The 19,235-nt window shown below is 40.3% G+C and overlaps 1 protein-coding gene across 7 annotated transcripts in view; it reads right to left on the minus strand.

Moving 5' to 3' along the window:
* Positions 1-11,341: 11,341 nt before the first annotated feature.
* The window catches only part of COP1 (COP1 E3 ubiquitin ligase), a 259,333-nt gene continuing 251,439 nt past the window's right edge, over positions 11,342-19,235 (minus strand). For all 7 annotated transcript variants that reach the window (XR_009254573.1, XR_009254574.1, XM_058702418.1 and 4 more), the window contains 2 exons: positions 14,043-14,087; positions 11,342-11,684 (listed from right to left, as the gene is read on the minus strand). Coding sequence is in view for 5 of the 7 variants with exons in the window: in XM_058702418.1 (XP_058558401.1) it covers positions 11,667-11,684; positions 14,043-14,087 (63 nt within the window). In the remaining 2 variants the exon portion in view is untranslated. The remainder of the gene's footprint in view (positions 11,685-14,042; positions 14,088-19,235) is intronic.

Consider the following 19,235-nt stretch of genomic DNA (forward strand, 5'->3'; position numbering starts at 1 on the left):
ATTTTGGTCATGATCCCAGGGTCACGGAATCGAGCCCCGTGTCGGGCTCTGTGCTGAGCGTGGAGCCTGCTTAGTATTCGCTCTTCTCTCTCTCTCTGCCCCTCCCCCTGCTCACACTCACTCTCAAATAAAAAAAAATTTTTTTTCAACGTTTTTTATTTATTTTTGGGACAGAGAGAGCCAGAGCATGAACGGGGGAGGGGCAGAGAGAGAGGGAGACACAGAATCGGAAACAGGCTCCAGGCTCCGAGCCATCAGCCCAGAGCCTGACGCGGGGCTCAAACTCACGGACCGCGAGATCGTGACTTGGCTGAAGTCGGACGCTTAACCGACTGCGCCACCCAGGCGCCCCTAAAAAAAATTTTTTTTAAAGTTCTAACTAAACAGCCAACACAGCTCTTCAGTCTCTTCTTTCCTTCTTTGTCTTTCTCTAGATTATCTCCAAACTAAGTAGCTGCTGCTAGCGGGTGAGCAACAGTCTGTCCTTGCCATCCTACCACTCTTCCCAGCCTTCCCTTCATTTGGGGTTGGAGAGCGGGCAAGACGGCCGAGACAAAGGTTGTTAGGAGAGAGCTCCACCTAGATCTGCCCCAGGTCCACGCCAGTAAAATTTGAGTACGCTTCAGCAATTCGCTGATGGAAATTAACGGAGGACTCACCCAGGTTCTGCATTTGCCACGGCAACTTCCCTAGCTCACTTTTATTGGAAAGAGAGAGAGTCCTGCCACTCGCAACCCCTCTTGAGGGGTCTCTAACACGCTTAGCTCTGCTATGGTTGTAGGGAGTAGCGGACAGTCGACTCCTCTCCTCAACTGTCTCTCAGGTCACGACGGGCTGGTTCCACCAAAGTGAAATGTGCTGGTTGTGGAACTTCCCGCAGCAGCCCAGGTATGGGGATGTAAACTGAAAACAAGCTGCAAAGGATTTCTGCAGGCTTTGGTGGATCTTCCCAGGGTTCCCGTAGGGCGGGGTGGGGGGTGGGGGGTGGGTAGAAAAACCCTTTAGATGAATGGTATCAGCAGGGGAGAAGGGCACAGCACTCTGAATATTCCCTCTGTGCCTGAGGGACCTGGGTAGCCCCTCAGCATCATCAGCTCTGCTAGAGAGCCGGATAGGAAGGGCTGGTTTTCCTCATGTTAGGATGGGAACAAGGGAGGATGACGTAGCAGCTTGGTTTCTTTTCCCATGTTTGTACTTATCAGCCTAAGTCCCCTGTTGTTTGTGTGTTTCCCAGTAACTAATGCAGTCACTGTCCACCCTGCTGCCTGCCTATGGGCTCTCCATCCCATGGTCTCCATCATTGACCTTTATCGTCTCTGCCTTTCCAGCTGTGTGGCCTGTGCATGAAAAGGGACCCTTGAAAGTGGGATGTGGTCCAGGACATGAGGTGGACTCAGGGCTAGGCCAGCAGTCACAGAATTGTGCATCCTCAGACAGGGGAGGTAACGCATTATCAGCCAGAAAATTGTGCTCCTCTCGGGGAAACGCACCGAGGAAGAGAACCACCGTCTACAAGATCACATCCCGCTCTTCTCAGGAGTCAGTTTGACACGGGAGGGATAAACTGAGGCTGGAGGAGCAGAGAGAAGGGGACAGCAGAGAAAAGGAGGTTTCTGTGAAAGAGCAAATAACTTTAGTTCTCGAATTCCTGAGTTTTGAGATTGGCAAGAGGCCTGTTTAGCTCTTATGAAGACTTAGATGTATCTGAAAAGGACAGAGAAAGAAATTCTGAAAGAAAAAGAAGAAACCTTTCCTCTTGCTTCCGACAGGAAGAATTGGGCCTGTTAGTTTTAATTGGTATTTGCTCTTACGGTGCAAAGATTCCACCTGTTTTCCTCTCCCTCTAAATCAGTGAGTTAGGATCCGATTCTCAAATCCGAGAGGAGTGATTCCATCCAGACCCCTGCCTTCTGGCAGCTGAGTGTCCAAACCACTCAGGACCAGTGACCACCTCCGATGATCTCCCAGGACGGAGATGTCACACATCTCTGTTGGTGGCGCCTTTCAGTGTTTTAGCAACCTGATAGGTTCAGAGTTCTTCCATTTGCTTATTTGAAGTTCTTCCTCCTATAAATTATCAGATAAAGAATATAATTAATTCACCATCAGATCTAACTGTCTTAACAGGGTCAAGATGTGCACACATGGTCTTCCTTGAAGATCAGTTTCAGCTGTGTCATTGACCATCTTTTTGGTCAGTACAACTAAACTACAATATGATTCAATATCTCTAGAATGCCACTCAAATCCCACATCTTCCACACAACCCATTTAACACTCCAATCTGCCCTTTAATAATGTTTTCATTATAACATCTGCAGCCATTAATTTAACCTTTCTTTTCTTTTAAAGATTTTATTTTATTCACGTTTTTTTTTAAGTAGGCTTCATGCCCCATGTGGGGATCAAACTCACAACCCCGAGATCAAGAGTCACACACTCTGCCAAATGAGCCAGCCAGCTCCCCCAACCCCCAAATTAACCTCTCTGAATCTGTCTTCATCGTCTGTTTTAAAAATAATGTTTACTGCACAGGATTAGGATATTATATAAAAACTATTTCCACATGTGCACATCTTACCCCTAACACTCCACGAAGGGATCATGCTCTGTACTGTTTGATGGCTTGCATGATGCCAAGTAGTAAGAACTCGACCTGCTGGGGGTGAGGAAGGAGGATTCCACTGAGATTTTGGCTCCATCTAGGAAAAAAGCTTCCTGACAATTGGAACCAGCCAGTCAAGAATGTCCCGGGACCCAGTGAGCTCTCTCAAAAAGTGGAAGTATTTAAGCAGAAACTACCAGAGAGCCTCGTGGTGCTGCTGTATGAGGCTAAGTCCTACACTGAGTAGGGCATTTCATTCACTGCTTGCTTTGCAGAGAGCTGGGGATTAGTCTTTTGACTCTGAGAAGAAGGAAGAAGTAATATACTGAGATTGAGGTCATGAGGCCCGGATTTCTTTTTTTTTTTTTTTTCCTTTTTTTAGATTTATTTATTTATTTTGAGGGGAAGCGGGGCAGAGGGCGAAAGCAAGAGAATCCCAAGCATTCTCCGTGCTGTCAGCACAGAGCTTGACACGGGGCTTGAACTCCGAACCATGAGATTGTGACCTGAGCCCAAATCAAAAGTCAGATGCTGAACAGACTGAACCACCCAGGTGCCCGAGGCCCAGGTTTCTGTCCAAATTCCTGGCCCTCCTTCTTCACCCCCGAGGAGAGGTGAAACTAATGTCAAAGTTGCCTGGAGAGTCCCAGATAATGGAGAAGCAAGAATGCACAGTTACATAAACAGGTGGTTTCACCAGACTGCTTATCCGAATACACCCAGGAGAAGCTGGGAAAGGGAGAAAGACACATTCCTCCTCTGTGCTGAAGATTTGTTACAATGCACTTAGACCACGAGAGGGTGGGCAGATGCTGGAAAATGAGAACACTTCCTGGGGGACCAAAACTGGAAAACTGTTTTGGCCTCTGCTTGTGGCTCTATGGATGTGACTGTTTTCCCTGATAACCATTCCCTTCTCTTACTTGCGGTCCCCATTCCTGGTCCACTCTGGCTGCCTGTGCAGGGCAAGAAGACTGTAAAGGCCCCAGTAGAGGTGATTCTGGTCTTCAGACTGTACTCTAATCTTCTCTAGGGAAAACGTGGTGGGCAAAGAGACATGTCATAAATTCCATGTTGGCTATCTTCCTAAGCTAGCTTTTCGTGGTAGCTGTGACGGTGGCCTTTGGCAGGTCAGCTCTCAGGCAGATGCCGTGTTCAGAGAGCACGAGGGGATAATGCCATTTTATGGACCCACTGAGCATCCAAAACATCACGTCTACCCTTTCAACCTTTCATTCTTTGGTTGCTTGCAATTTTTAGATTTTTAGACTTCATTATTCTTCATAATGGAAAAAAAATGAAGAGGAGCAACAAAAATTTTAATATGCATATGCTAATGATACCCTGTATTCATGGAGCCGCTTTTCAATCTCCAAGAGTGCCAGAGGCCTTTCCAGAAAAGATAGATCACTGAAACTGTACCGCAAAGCTTTGCAATTCAATAGCACGGGAACACCATACCCCAGTTCTATGAATAGCACGTTGCCTTTCCCGAGGGAACCACAGGGCCCGTGAGAAGTCTCTCCTGGGATTGGCTGAACAGAATATGGGAAGTGGGAGTGAGGACTGACCAGAGTTTGGCCTTTAAATGTGAAAAATATTGAAAAAAATATAAAGTGCTTACTTACTGGGTTGGCTTTTAACAGTGGTTAACAGTGGAAAAAAACAATTTTCCATCTTTCCAAATTTAACCCCTCCAAATTAGCCAGAGTTCAGGCATTGGCCATAAAATATGTATGAATATTTAAAGACTCAGTCATACCAAAAAAAAAAAAAAAAAAAAAAAAAATCAGCTGGGTTCCAAGTCTTCATGTAAGCACTCTGAACTTGAGAAGCCTTCTTTTATATTCAGAAAAGAAATTTCAATAGCTCAGGATGAAAGAACCAGAAAGGAAAGAAAGAGGAAGAAAAGCCAGCCTTGCAAAATAGCCTGTGCTTTCCCACACTCACTTAGCAGGCTATCATAAGCACAAACCTTTCAAGAGTATTTAGTGAAGGCCATCTCAACTCCAAACCTCTCCCGTCTCTGTGTTCAAGTGGTGTAGCATAGTAGAGATCTTCATACTCCACTCAAATAATAAAAGGTCTAAAACGTCTCACCATTTACTGGGCTTTAGCAGAAAAGAGAGTCCCCTGATTCTCTGAAAATGCACATACACTTCAACACTGCTTGTGTGCACGCCTGTGGAAACTGCCACACAACTCCACACAAAAAAGCTTTTGGTCATGGGTGTGCCCTCCAAAATGGCTTTCCACGTTCCTGTGCTAGAGACACAGCATTGTGGAAAGAGAACATCATTGCTGCAGAAGGACTTTTATCCACTAGACGGCAAGCTCCGGAGACATTGCATTTTTCATGCTTTTTCTTCTTTCCTGCCCCTGCTGTATGGTGAACACCCAGAATGGAGGTCAACGAACTACAGCCTGTAAGCCAAATCCAGCCCGTGGGCTTTTTTGCATGGCTCATATGCAATGAATAGTTTTTACATTTGCAAATGCCTGAAAAATAATGTTTTAAAAATACTGGGACACATGACAATGAACTGAAATCCAAATTTCAGTGTCCATTCACAAGTGTCATTGGAACCCAGGCACACTCATTTGTTTCCATTTTGTGAACATGTCTAGGGCAGCCTTTATATGCTACAGTGGCAGGGTTCAGTAGTTGTGACAGTAGTTGTGACTATATGGCTCAAAAAGCCTAGAATACTCACTATCTGGCCCTTCACAGAAAGAGTCTGCTGCCCCTTAGCCTAGAAAATACTTCAAAATAGGCACTCAAGTTTTTGTTGAAAGAATAGAGCCACCATATACAAGTGGCTATATATACGATCTCCTCTTCTGAGCAACAGTCACACCCATTGGAGTGAATGGAGTTATTAGGCTGCTATCCCCCTGAAGCTCATGCAGAAAAGTTTCTAAGATAAAACGGTCCTTCGGGTCTCGAAAACTAAAGGTGAATCTTTAGGGTATTACTTGTATTTGCCTTGGTTCTTTCTCTTGAAGTTGCTGAAGACTCTTTTTTTATGCGGTTCTTCCAAAAGGCTCCTAAACCTCTGATCACAGATTAGCTCTGATCACAGAGCTCCTAAACCTCTGATCACAGATTGTGTCACCATAGGACACAAGCAGTGCACACGGGCAAATCCCTGAAGTCACCTTCAGGGACATGGCAAACATTTTGCACAAAAATTGGCTCAAGTGAGGGCGCCTGGCTGGCTCAGTCAGTAGAGCACATGACTCTTGATCTTGGGGGTGTGAATTCCAGTGCCGCATGGGGTGTAAAGATTACTTAAAAATAAATACAATCTAAAAAAAAAAAAAAACTTGGTTAACCTGGACTGTTCTCACTTTGGGGAACTTTAACTTAGAATTCATGAGAATCCCCACCCAGGTCCAACCCAAGATCTCTTTCAGAACCTGGGTATTATAGGGAGTTTGCTTCTCAAACCAATCAAGGACAAATGGCTCCCAGAGAACCGAGGACAAATTAAAACCATATACAAATGGAAAGATTTCTTGATTCTCATAGTGAGAAACTGTGAAGATCCGAGGTGAAAGAAATGAATAATGACAGGCAGTCTGATATCTGAATAAGGACATATGTAATAAAATCTATTGACAGAGATGAGAGCATGATTCTTAGTAAGTAGGATTTATTATTATTTTTTAATGTAAGTTCCATGCCCAATGTGGGGCTTGACCTCACCATCCTGAGATCAGAGTCGCATGCTGTTCCGACTGAGCCAGCCAGGCGCCCCTCAGCTAGAATTTAGAGATAAATACGGAGTACATAGAGGTTTCCTATCCTTGCAAAACTATACAATTTCTTAGTCAAAGTTGAGACTAACTCAAACGTCCTCTCAACTCCACGTGTGCCTCTTTTTTAAGTGACAGCCAGAACAGATCATTGCGTTATTCTCGGTGTCCTTCTTCAGCGTCAGCTGGCACTCCTGTCTTGTACTTTGTTTTGTATATACTGAATCTATCCTCATGCTTTTTATTTTTGGTAAACTTTTTATTTTAGAACAGTTTTGTTTTTTTTAGATTTACAGAAAAACTGCAAAGAAAACAAGAATTCTCATATATCCTACACTTATTTCCCTATTATTAACATCTCACATTAGCAGTGGGACATTTGTTACAATAATCAATCAATACTCATACATTAATACCATCTAAAGGCCATACTTTACTTCTTAGTTTTTATGTAATGCCCTTTTCTGTTTCACGATCCCATTCAGTCTGTCACATCACATTTCATCATGTCTCCTCAGCTCCTCATAGCGGGGACAGTTTCTCACTTACCTTGTTTGAGGAGTACTGGTTATTTAGTGGGATGTCCCTCAACAGGATTTACCTAATATTTTTCTCATTTTGGCTGGGGTTGAGTTTGGGGAAGGAAAACCACAGAGTTAAAGTGCCATTTTCATTACAACTTATCAAGAGTACTATCAACATGATATAACTTTTTTAAAATTCTGCTTATTTATTTTTTTGAGAGAGCACGCGAGTGGGGTAGGGGCAGAGAGAGAATCCCAAGCAAGCTCCATGCTGTCAGCACAGAGCCTGATTTGGGGCTTGAACTTAACGAAACATGAGATCATGACCTGAGCTGAAACCGAGTCTGACACTTAACTGACTGAGCCACCCAGGCGCCCCAACATGATATAACTTTTGATGTTGATCCTGATCACCTGGCTAAGGTAGTTTGTCAGGCTCTGCACTGTCAAATTACTTTTTTTCTCTTTCCATTCTGTACTCTTAACTATAGAGAACAAATGGTTGGTTACCAGAGGGGAGGCGGGATGTTTGGTGAAATAGGTAAAGGGGACTGAAGAGTGCACTTGTCATGATGAGCACTGAGTAATGTGTAGAACTACTGAATCACTATACTGTACATCTGAGAAAAATATCACACTATATGCTAACTAGAAATTTAAATAAGAACTTTAAAAAGAGACCTACTCAGGGTGCCTGGGCGGTTCAGTTGGGCAGGGGGGCTCAGTCGGTTAAGCATCCGACTCTTGATTTTGGTCAGATCATGATCTCAGCGTCCTGAGATCAAGCCCCATGTTGGGCTCTGTGCTCCTAGTGTGGAGAATTCTTGAGATTCTCTCTCTCCCTCTCTCTCTGCCCCTCCACCACTTGCTCTCAAAATAAATAAACATTAAAAAAAAAAAAAACACACCTGTTTTCTCTGAAACCAAGTCAATCTGCACAGCTCATACTTCAGGAGTAAAGAATTATATCCCATTCCCTTAAGGGTGGAGTATCTATGCAATTTGGAATTCTGCAAGGGAAATTTCTCACTTCTCTCCATTTGTTTATTCAATAATTTATTCATAGCAGTAAGTACTCATATTTATATTTTAGGTTATAATCTTATTTTATTGCTCAAATTGTCCTAGCTTTGGTCACTAGTTGGATCAGTTTCTTTGCATCCCCTGGTCTATAATGTTCCTTTGCTGCTTATAGCTGAACTTACTTGCTCTTCAGAATTCAGCTGACTTCCTCCAGGAAAAAAACTCCTGACACCCGCCCCTACTTCCAGCCCTTAGTCTCCCACCACTCAGGTTATATGTTGTTCCTACGTACACCTAAATTATATCTAAAATTTACATCTGCTATGGTACTCCTACACTACTCTCTCTCCCACTGGATAATCAGCTTTTTGAGGGTAGGGATATTTTATTTTATATGCCTAGTATGTAGTACATAGTGCCTCACACAAAGCAGGATCTCAACAAATACTTCTAGAACAATCACTATGGTTTTCTCTTTAGTCCAAAAATATACACGCATCTCATATAAACCAGAAGCCACAGAGGAACTGGAAACAAACCACGCTGGGAAGAACTACAAGGTGTTACTGCTGTGTTTAATGTCAGTCATATAATACAATAGGCTCCAGATCTAAGTTAACAGTTTCTCATGTCTCATTTCTGAATAAGCAGACTTTTCCTATAAACCCCGGTTACATTTGAGGAGTTACATTAAGAGCAATGGCCAATGACCTTTATATTTAGAGCCAAGGCTAGGTACCTTCTAGTTCTGAGATTAGAGAAGTGGGGTTCCCAAAACAGCACACGGGCGTTTTAGCCATGAGGTTCCCAAGAGCCACAACCTGTGGTTAATTGCATAACCACTAAAGAAATCTATTTGCTGAGTGGTATTCTTTGTTGCCACAAATTATTATGAGAAAGTGACTTTAAAAATTAATCAAGAATCTTCTGAGATACAGGAATTAAGACTGTGGTAAATGCCATCTAGCTGAAATAGATTGTTAGGTTGGATCATGCTACGACCCAGAGGAAGCCACCAGTAACTCTTGACTGATCAGATCACCTCCCTAACTGTACTCTAGCTCCCGTCTGTCCACTCACCATAAAGGAAATCATGTCATTCCACTTAACCGCCCCCGCCACCCCACCCCCCTCCTTTAACTGCTTCTACAACAAAATTCAAATTCCTAACCATGCCCTAGAAGGCTCCACATACCTACTGGTTTCTTCTACAGCTCTGCAGACTCCTCCTGAGGCTCATCTCTTCCTTGCTTAATGGTCTGTGCTCATCTTGCTGAAGTCATGGTTCAGTACCAGAAATTTTTTGATGCCTAGTAGCTCAATTGTTTACAAGAATTTTACAACGTTCTTCAATCTTTAATGTTTCTTAAGTATGAGTTGTGTGCCTGAAAATAAAATGAACTATGTCTGAGAAACCCCTACAAATCCACTGAAATATAGATTGAAACATGAAGACCCATATTTCTCTTGGGTTAGAAGTTCTTTTGGTGTTAAAAAAAGCTTTTATTATGTTATTTTTCCAAGAAATAGTGCTATAGTTTGACGATGACATTAAAGTTAGTCTAACTCAAATTTAAAAATGGTTTCTCCCTACTAACAAAAAAAAGTTAAAACACAAATTTAAATAAAGCACTGCCTTTTAAAAATAATAATTTATTTAAAAATTCAGTCCCTTGATAACTAATAAAGGTTGCATCCTTCCAAACATATGGAAATTAACATGACCTTACAATGTTGACAGATTGAAATAAAACATAAAAAGTCAGACCAAATTAAAAACCATAATCTTTTATTTAAATGCATTCAAAGGGGCATTAATTCTTTGCTTCCCAATCTGATTTTCTGGACATATCTTTAAGTGAAGAATCTACCTTTGAATACTCTTTCTACATCTTTGCAAAAGATCATTCATTAATCTTAGAAAGGTTGCCTAACACTGTTCTGTTTGACAGGTGTTAATTTTTCAATGATAGTGACCTTTGCTCTCAAAATTAAGTCCAAAAGCTTATCAGGTGCTTAATTCCCCCAAATTAGTAAGATATAATTGTCTTGAAGTTCTGAAAACTGAAAATTTTCACCTAAGTTTGAAGCAAACTTATTTGGTGGTAGAAAATATACTGAATAGACATAAGACTATTTTTAGTGTCAATTAATCTCATATAATGTGAACATTCATACATTTTGCTACAGAAATATTAATGTGTTTGATAATAGAGTACTGCTCCAGACTTGGTTGGATAGTGTCATGTAATATATAGTATATGTAGACTATTGACTTTTCTAAAATTCAAAAAGTTCTAATTTCCACAATGCATTTGACCGGAAGGATTCAAAATAATGAAATGTGGACCCAACAATTTTGAGTACAAAGATACAGTGAGATACTCTGATTACCCTTATCATTCATATATTTATTCATATGAAGCTTCTCCAAGTGTCTATTTTTATAAACTTTGTGTGGGGTATGAATTCTGTTTATATCTTTTTCTAAAAATTGTTCACACTTTTAAAGTAGCTCAAACAGAAAACTTCACATTACTTTTGCTTGACCTGCTATTCAAACTACTAACTTCTTCCTTTTTACAAATTGAAAACAGCATGAAATTAACTAGATGGTCTCAGATATTCTATGGTTTGGAAATTTGGGTAATAGGGCTTCAAATTCTTTCCCTGCTAGGTCTGTGGCTGCTTTCCTGCTACAATGGCAGAGTTGCGCGATTATGACAGAGACGTGATCTGCAAAGCCTAAAATATTTCCTACCTGGCCCCCTTTACAGTAAGTTTGTTGACCCCCTGCTCAAAGTCACTGTTCAGTCAAGGATGGTACTAACACCTAAGACTATGACTATCTGATAGCTATGATTTTACAATTAAGTTGGTTTTTCTGCATTTAGGGCTTATGGTATGGTAACATTTCAAAGGCAAAGACAGAAGTAGCTGCCATAGACGGACGCCCCCTTTCTGTTTTTGTTTTTTTTTTTTAATTAATTTATTTACTTAAGCAATCTCTGCACCCAGTGTGGAACTCAAACTCAAGACCCCGAGATCAAGAGTCACATGCTCTACTGACTGAGCCTGCCAGATGCCCCATTCCCTTTCTATCTGAATGTAGTCTCAACCGGTCAAAATTTAGATTCTTGGCCAGATCTAGAGAGACTGAAGTATGGTACTTGCTGATGATATAAATCCGGTCAGAGAACAAGGAAAGGAATTCATAAGGTAAAGTTATTAATCTTCCCACCTACTATACACATTAAATTCACTGGAAAGAATCCATATACTTTCCATTTATGTTGATATGCAGAATTCCTGAAAGGCTGAGAAATATGGACCTTACAAATTATTCACTGGTACATTATTCTATACTTCATGTGTGTTACTTGAAAAGATGATCTCTTCCCGTCTTTGACAAAGACTTTCCCAGCTCAACTGTGGCTCAATAAACTTTTATTATTTTTTGTTATTTATTTTTATTCAAAAGAATTTGTTTCCCTATCACAAAAATTAGATAACCACACCACCAACAGCAGCAAAGTCCATAGAGTTACATTGATGGTGGAGAGTTCACTGGGTATTCCCAATGTCCCAAATGGCATGAAGGAGAAAAAAATAGGAAAAGAAAAAATATTCAAAACAAATCCAAAACCCATGATGACTTTGGGGAGAGACATCACATGGCAGTTTCTGTCTTCTTTCATTGTCAGCTGCAGATGTATTTCAGCAGGATCAAATACAATTTAACTTGAGTAAACCCTTCATACCAACTCCAGCACCTAATTGGAGGAAAAAAGGATCAGTTTGATAAAATAATTTTAAAATACGTTAACAGTATAAAGAATCTTTACTGTATTATAAATGGAGAACCAAATCAAGACAGCTTTTCCCAACTGCTAAAAATGCTAAGGAATGTGAAGGGATGAGACATTGATCCTTTCTTCCTCTCAGTTCAACAGGAACTCTTTCAGATTAGCCACATCTGCAATCAACTAGGGAGCCTTCCAAGTGAACTACATAAAACATACAGATAAATGAACTGGCTCCTGCACAGCATGGATGTAATGTTTTTGAAATTTATGTTGGTATCTTTCCACATTCTTAAGAAACTTTTAAATACCGCTTCTAAGGATTTTCATCTATTTCTCTCTTCTACTGACTCACAGTTTACAGTGATCAAGGTATACAGAACCTAAAACCTTGCCTTTTCCCATTGCTTCATTCATTTTCTAGTCAATCAGTGATGTCAAGATATTGTGTTAGTTATTCAAGTCCTATCTTATCGTACAAGAAAGCTGTGATACTGCTAAAACTGAAAATAATAAGCAGCAGCAGCAGCAATGATCAGTTTTAAAAACAGCTGAAGAAACGTCTAAGAAGGGGCAATTATAAGCCACGGTCAAAAAGATTACGTTAGATGGAGAATGCAGTTCTAGGTGGCAAAGAATTAAAGGAATAACTCTCCCTTCCTGCTGTGTGAAGGCTTAACTTACACCTATGTTTCCATGATGCTTTTTGTCTTTATATTTTTGGCAAGCAGGCTTAACAAGAGGTTAATGCTCTTGAACAAAATCTGAGATTTGTCACCGAGATTCTCTAAGTACATGTGTAGCTTTGAGCTTTCTGCAGATACATTAGCAATCGCAATTGCCTCAAAGGCCAAACTGGTTGAAGACTAAGGTGCAGCTTTTTCGATCCATGCCTTGCCATGAGAGTTACATAAGGAGCAACTGAGAGACTACGGAGAACCACTTAAAACAGAGATTCCAAGACCTTTTACCATCTTGTTTGAGATTCCAGAACATAACACTGATCAGTTCAAAACCTTGGCTTTCATTTAAGTTGTCCATGGCTCTCTGGTGAGGCTTTCCAAATAGAGAAACTAGCTGTGTAAGGAGTGCACCACGCAAATTAGACTGCGCAGCTAACAGTGCAGTTCTGAGTCTGCTCAGTTCACCTCCACAGGACAATGTGTGAGGCTTGGATTGGCTCTCTTGGTGGCCAGGTCATTCTGCACTCAGGAGGAGTGGGAGGAAGCCACGGCAGAATGAAGGCTAAGTGGCAGAAGAAACCTATACCTGTTATTTTTAAAAGATCACTTCCTGAGATTTCTAGATCAGCAGAGAATATGTAGAAAGCACTGGCAGCCATAGAATTAGTGCTAATCAAACCCATGTACGAAACCCTCTTCCAAACTGGTGTTTTGTTTAACAAGTTCACTGTTTAGCTCAGGATTCACTCATCTGGCATGTCATGCCCGCATGCCAAGTATCAAATAGTATAATCAGAGAACATTGCTTCCTTGAGCTCCTAACTACAAAGAAAAACATGTGGAAAGCTATGTATACCTTTGTGACTGAGACTGTGTGCCAAGAGACATTTCAATTTCCAAATCACACTAATGAAATGATCACACGATCACTTTTCAGTGTTCCACTAAAATACCTTTTCTTCCCTTCGCGACTGAGGACAACCCTACTTGTCAGGGAAGAAAAGGAAGACAAACATGAGGAAGAGAAGACTAAAATGTGACCAGATTTTTAAACCTGGTGAAAGTCTCAGCGTCCCTTGCTGTATCTTGGACTTATAGCTGTACCTGCATAATAGAAACAACGGTGCATGGCCCACAGTGAATACTTAATAGTGTTCATCTGTTTTTCACTGTGACCAGCTATCAATCCATTCAGCATTCATATAACCTCTAACAAGTCTTTTTTTTTTTTTTTTTAATATATATATTTTTAACGTTTATTCACTTTTTGAGAGACAGAGACAGAGCGCGAGCAGGGCAGAGGCAGAGAGAGGGAGACACAGAATCCAAAGCAGGCTCCAGGCTCTGGGCTGTCAGCACAGAGCCTGACGCAGGGCCCAAACTCACGAACCGTGAGATCATGACCCGAGCCAAAGTCAGTCGCTTAACTGACTGAACCACCCAGGCGCCCCTAACAAGTCTTTTCCATAGTTGCAAGCTACCTATTCCTTTGCCTTTCAACCAAAGCCATTTCAAACAAAGCCAGACCCATGACTTGGGATGATCTCTAAAGCTTAGTACAACTCCATATTTCTGTGTTATAGTTGTAGTCTGTTAGTCTAAGAATGGATCTGAGTTTGAAATAAAGATGTATAAGGCAGCTTACCTTAATTGTACCCTGACTGTTAGCAGCAATCAGCACATTGGACTCCTAGAAAAGAAGAAGAACTTTTAGAGTACAGAGAAGGATTTCCTGGAGGGCAGTACAAGAGAGTAATTTCCTCTTCACTTTCTTTCTTCACTTCCCCCTAAGACACCAATAGAATCTGAAGTGAATAACCAACTTTAACATGTTTTAACTATGAATTTTAAACACAAAATCCTATCTTTTAAGGATTAAGTTTGAATAAAAAAATAAAATTGGAAGCAGAGTAGGAAACTTTCAAATGTAAAGAAAACAAAGAGAAAAATAGATTGCACTGGAAGAGAGGCCAAGAGAAACAAAGACTGAAATACAACAAAAAATGATAATAATTTGAGAAAAACAAAGTGCATAATCCTTTCCATGGAAAACTCTCCTTTCACATAGAATACCAGTAATTGATGTAAATGCTGGTCAACATCTCTGGCAGAAATTTCTATGGAGGGTTATTTCATATCAGGAAAACAGCAAAAAAAGGTGAATATTCATCTGTCAGAAGAAAGGCCATCTTCCCTTTTAATTCTTCAATCATTCAGTAGATGCATTTTTTAAAATTTTTTTTAAGTTTTATTTATTTTGAGAGAGAGAGAACAAGTGGGGGAGGGGCAGAGAGAGAAGGAGCTAGAATCCCAAGCAGGCTCTGAGCCATCAGCACAGAGCCCAATGTGGGGCTTGAACTCATGAACTGTGAGGTCATGACCTGAGCCGAAACCCAGAGTCAGATGCTTAACCAACTGAGCCACCCAGGTGCCCCAGTACATGCATTTTTAATAACTTTGGTGATTACTTTAGTAGAATTTATGTGGTAATGTATTTTTTTTATATTGTAAGTCTTAGGAGAGAAAAAACATTTCTCTGAAGGTAGGAAGAGTAGGAAAAGGAATGGACAAGACTGAGTTTACTAGAGAGAATCTCATTAAGTAAGAAGAGTTGGGACATGCCTCCTACTGGAAACAGAGAGTTTAGTAGGGCTCTAGAACTTGGAAGTGTATAGAAGTCTTTTTGCTTTTCAGAGTAGGCTGCTAAAAGGAGGTAAACAGACTCAAAACTGGCACAGAGGCCACATGGCTAATGGAAAGACCAAGTCCAAATAATATCTGTGAGAAACAAATAAAGTGGTCAAACCTCAATGAAAGACAGGCTCTGCCAGATATCCTACAGGCTTCATGACAAAGTGACAAAGAGAAGAAAGAAATTGATTTGTATGCTGGGAACGTTACTTTAGCCAATAGGAGTTAAACTTCAGTTTCTTTGACAGATGAAATCTGTGCTCTATAAACTTACACATTTCTATTTTTTAACTTTTCCTTTGATTCCAGGTAAAGCTACTCTTGAAAAATGCTCGTCTTGTTGCTACTGGTGTAAGAGAAAATAAATTCTTCCACTATGCCCAAAATTTTGGGGATCAGAATATTCCTTGGATGGAACAGCCATCAACAGTCATAGCTGTATGAAGAAGTGATAAAGACATGTTTTCTCTGGGGTTTAGCATGGGAAATGCTGATGATAGGGTTCAGGGCACACAACCCCAAAATATGGCACCTTGTCATATCTGAATATTTTAAGCTGAAAGAGTTTGAGAAAACAGCAGAAGCAGGAAAGTCTCTTTGGTCTCCCACTCACTTCACCCCTCTTTCCTGAAACAAGTCATAAAACCCTCATGTGAGAGGCCCTCCCTGTACCCAGAGTAAAGAAGCATCCCTATCTCCAAAGACAAAGGGAGACCCAAAGGGAATATGAACAAACAGGACTTGCCAAGTTTCCCCCAATTTTCAACAATTACGTCATACTCCTTAACCTATCCACACCTCTCACCACTACCTACTCTTTACCACACCTAGCATAAAATACCCAGGTCTGTTTCTTTGGGTCTTCATTTCCTTATGAAGCCTTCCACATCATGTAAAACTTCTATTAGATTAATTTGTATGGTTTTCTCCTGTTAATCTCTCTTGTCTAGTTTTTAGACCTAGCCAGGGACCCTATCTAAGTGGGTTAAACTTTTTCCTCCCCTATACTGATATTTTCCTAGCTGAGATTTTCCCCTTAAATCAGCACATGTATTTTTAAAAATAGTTAACACAAGTAATATAGTATTCACTATTAAGTTAGTTTCAGTATTTACTTTGGGGAATTATGGGTTACTTCTGGGACTCAATGAGTATAGAATTAATACTTCCATATGGGGGTAGGGTGACAGGGCAGAATAAACATTTGGGATTTGGGATTTATTTACTCTTTTAGTGACTGGAATTAAGAAAGTGGTTGGAATGAGTTTGGGGTGTCCTTAGTTAATATCAGAACTCTCTCTGTGCTGGTCAAGAGGCAGAATTTCTATGCCTACCTCAGAAAACAAAAGAAGCACTGTGTGGGATCGTGCAGATTTCTTTCTAGCAAGAATTTTAAACAAGCTATGTGATATCACAACTGCCACCAATGGACCCAGAAATGCTTGTTCTGACAATCTAGACTTTAAAATAAAGATTGCATCAAGGGATGCAGAAGGGCATTATATCATAATCAAGGGGTCTATAGACCAAGAAGACCTAACAATTGTAAACATTTATGTGCCAAATGTGAGAACACCCAAATATATAAATCAATTAATCACAAACATAAAAAAACTCATCAGTAGTAATACTTTAATAGTAGGAGACTTCAACATCCCACTCACTGCAATGGACAGATCATATAATCAAAAAATCAACAAGGAAACAATGGCTTTGAATGACACACTAGACCAGATGGACTTAACAGATACATTCAGAACATTTCATCCTAAAGCAGCAGAATATACATTCTTCTCCAGTGCACATGGAACATTCTCCAGAATAGACCAGATACTGGGACACAAATCAACCCTAAGTAAGTACAAAAAGATCGAGATCATACCATGCATATTCCAGAAATGAAGCTACAAATAGCAATGATCAATCTAATCTCTGCTTGAGGAAAAGACTCCAGTCTCTAAGAAAGCAACTGTCACCCATTCATTTGATGTTGCAGTCACCAAGAAGTGCTCCCTCTGCTATGGGAACACACAATGTCAGGATGATGAAAAATTTATAGCCCAAAGCTCTCCTCTCTTTCTGCCATTTTGGTTCTAGTCACCTCTGATATATATGTATACATTTATGTATTTATATATTCATATTTATGTATGTATGTGTGTGTATGTGTGTGTGTGTGTGTATGTATGTAGGCTACATACCCAGTGTGGAGCCCAATGTTGGGCTTGAAGTCACAACCCTGAGATCAAGACCAGAGCTGAGATCAAGCCAGACACACAACCAACTGAGCCACTCAGGTGCCCCTAGTCACCTTTAACACAAAGGATGAAGGCAGAGAAACCTGGTGGAGATAAGGACTCACTCTGGGGGAAGGGCGGGGGTTGGGGAGAGATGTACTTCTACCAGTTATAGACATTATAAATTATATAATTCAAACTTCTAATTTTTGGTGGAAGGAAAGCTTGGAAAAGCATGGTATGTTATCATAGAGTTTGAAAAACCGAGCTTAACATTAAGAGAATATAATCTAGTCAGATCATCACATAAGAGGAGTTTGAAGTCTATACACTTACTACACTAAACTGAAGAAAGAAGTTATCTAATAACTATCCAAAATGAATAAACAATGTTAATTGTAACCTCAGGACTATCATGGCATTAATAGATGCTGCCATATTAAATGCTACCAGAGGGTTAACTCTAACATCTTTTCCTGTGGAAACAGATAAACATCTCATTTACAAATAAGCCAACATAGGTGCCCAGTTGGAACCACCTTTGGGACTAACATATAGGTGAAAGGGTGTCCTAAGACCTCTTAGAAGCACTGAAAACTATTCAAATTAACAAACAATGAAAGAAAACAGCTTTACATCTCAGTATGCCCCTCCCTCCGAAGACCAGGAACTTTTAAAGGGATTTAGGATTAAACTTTCAAACAGCCGGATATTAGCTTAAGATAAAGTAACTTTTGCATGCAACAGAAAAAGAAAACCAGGTATTTTACTTCAGCATAGAGGTATCAAAGTGATAAGTACAAGATTATTACTGTAGTTTTGAGCGATTCTTGTGTGCATTTTGAGTAACTGGTAATTCTTAGCTATAGCTGAAGTCTGCTAGAGCCCTAATGTATGTAAGTTCTGGCTCAATGCGTTGCTTTTACTTGCTAAATAAAATTAAAATGCCAGCCAGTGGGGCACCTAGGTGGCTCAGTTGCAAGTCCATTGAGCATTGGACTCTTAATTTGGCTCAGGTCATGATCCCAGGGTTATGGGATCCACACTGAGCATGGAGCCTGCTTAAGTTTCAATCTTTCAGGGTGCCTGGGTGGCTCAGTCTGTTAAGTGTCTGACTCTAGGTTTTGGCTCAGGTCATGATCTCACGGTGTGTGAGTTCGGGCCCATATCAGGCTCTTCACCAACAGTGGGAAGCCTGCTTGGGGATTCTCTCTCTCTCTCTTTCTCTCTGTCCCCCCACCCCCCTCCCTGCTTGCTCTCTTTGTCTCTCTCTCTCTCTCTCTCTGTTCCTGCCTCTCTCCCTGCCTCACACATTCTCTTTCCCTCTAAAATAAAAATAAACAAAAATAATAAAAATAATAATTGGGATTTTATTTTAAAAAATAAAATAAAATGCCATCCAGTAATTCTCATTATTTTTTCCCTCTTTCTTAAAAACTGGCAGTTTTGTTGCAAAATTCTCTTTAAGGTTAAGCTAATAATATACCTATCTTCTTAACTGTACAGAGATTAAAAAAGACAATGGGAAAATTAGCAGTAAGTCTTTTATGAAAATAGAAGACACATACACAAACATACACCAACTTGCTTAAAGTCAGTGTATACTTATTTATCCTGAAACAAAACTAGCATCCACTGGAACAGTTTTGCCTTTACTAGCTTGCCTAGAAAAGTGCCATTATAGCTAATATGAGCAGGATGAGAAATAAGTTATTCACTTAGTTTGCTATTGAAGGATTTATTCCTAGAGATGGACATAACTGATTTTAAATGAGAAATAATTTTACTATAGAAATGAATGTTAAAAAAAAAAAAAACAATTTCCATTTCTGGCAGTGACAGAGTAAACGGAATGGATTTGCCATCTTCCTGTAAGGAACCAGAAAGCTGAACAAAATCTGTAAGACAGC

This window comes from Neofelis nebulosa, chromosome 15 (assembly GCF_028018385.1).
Source record: "Neofelis nebulosa isolate mNeoNeb1 chromosome 15, mNeoNeb1.pri, whole genome shotgun sequence".
Taxonomy (NCBI): Eukaryota; Metazoa; Chordata; class Mammalia; order Carnivora; family Felidae; genus Neofelis; species Neofelis nebulosa.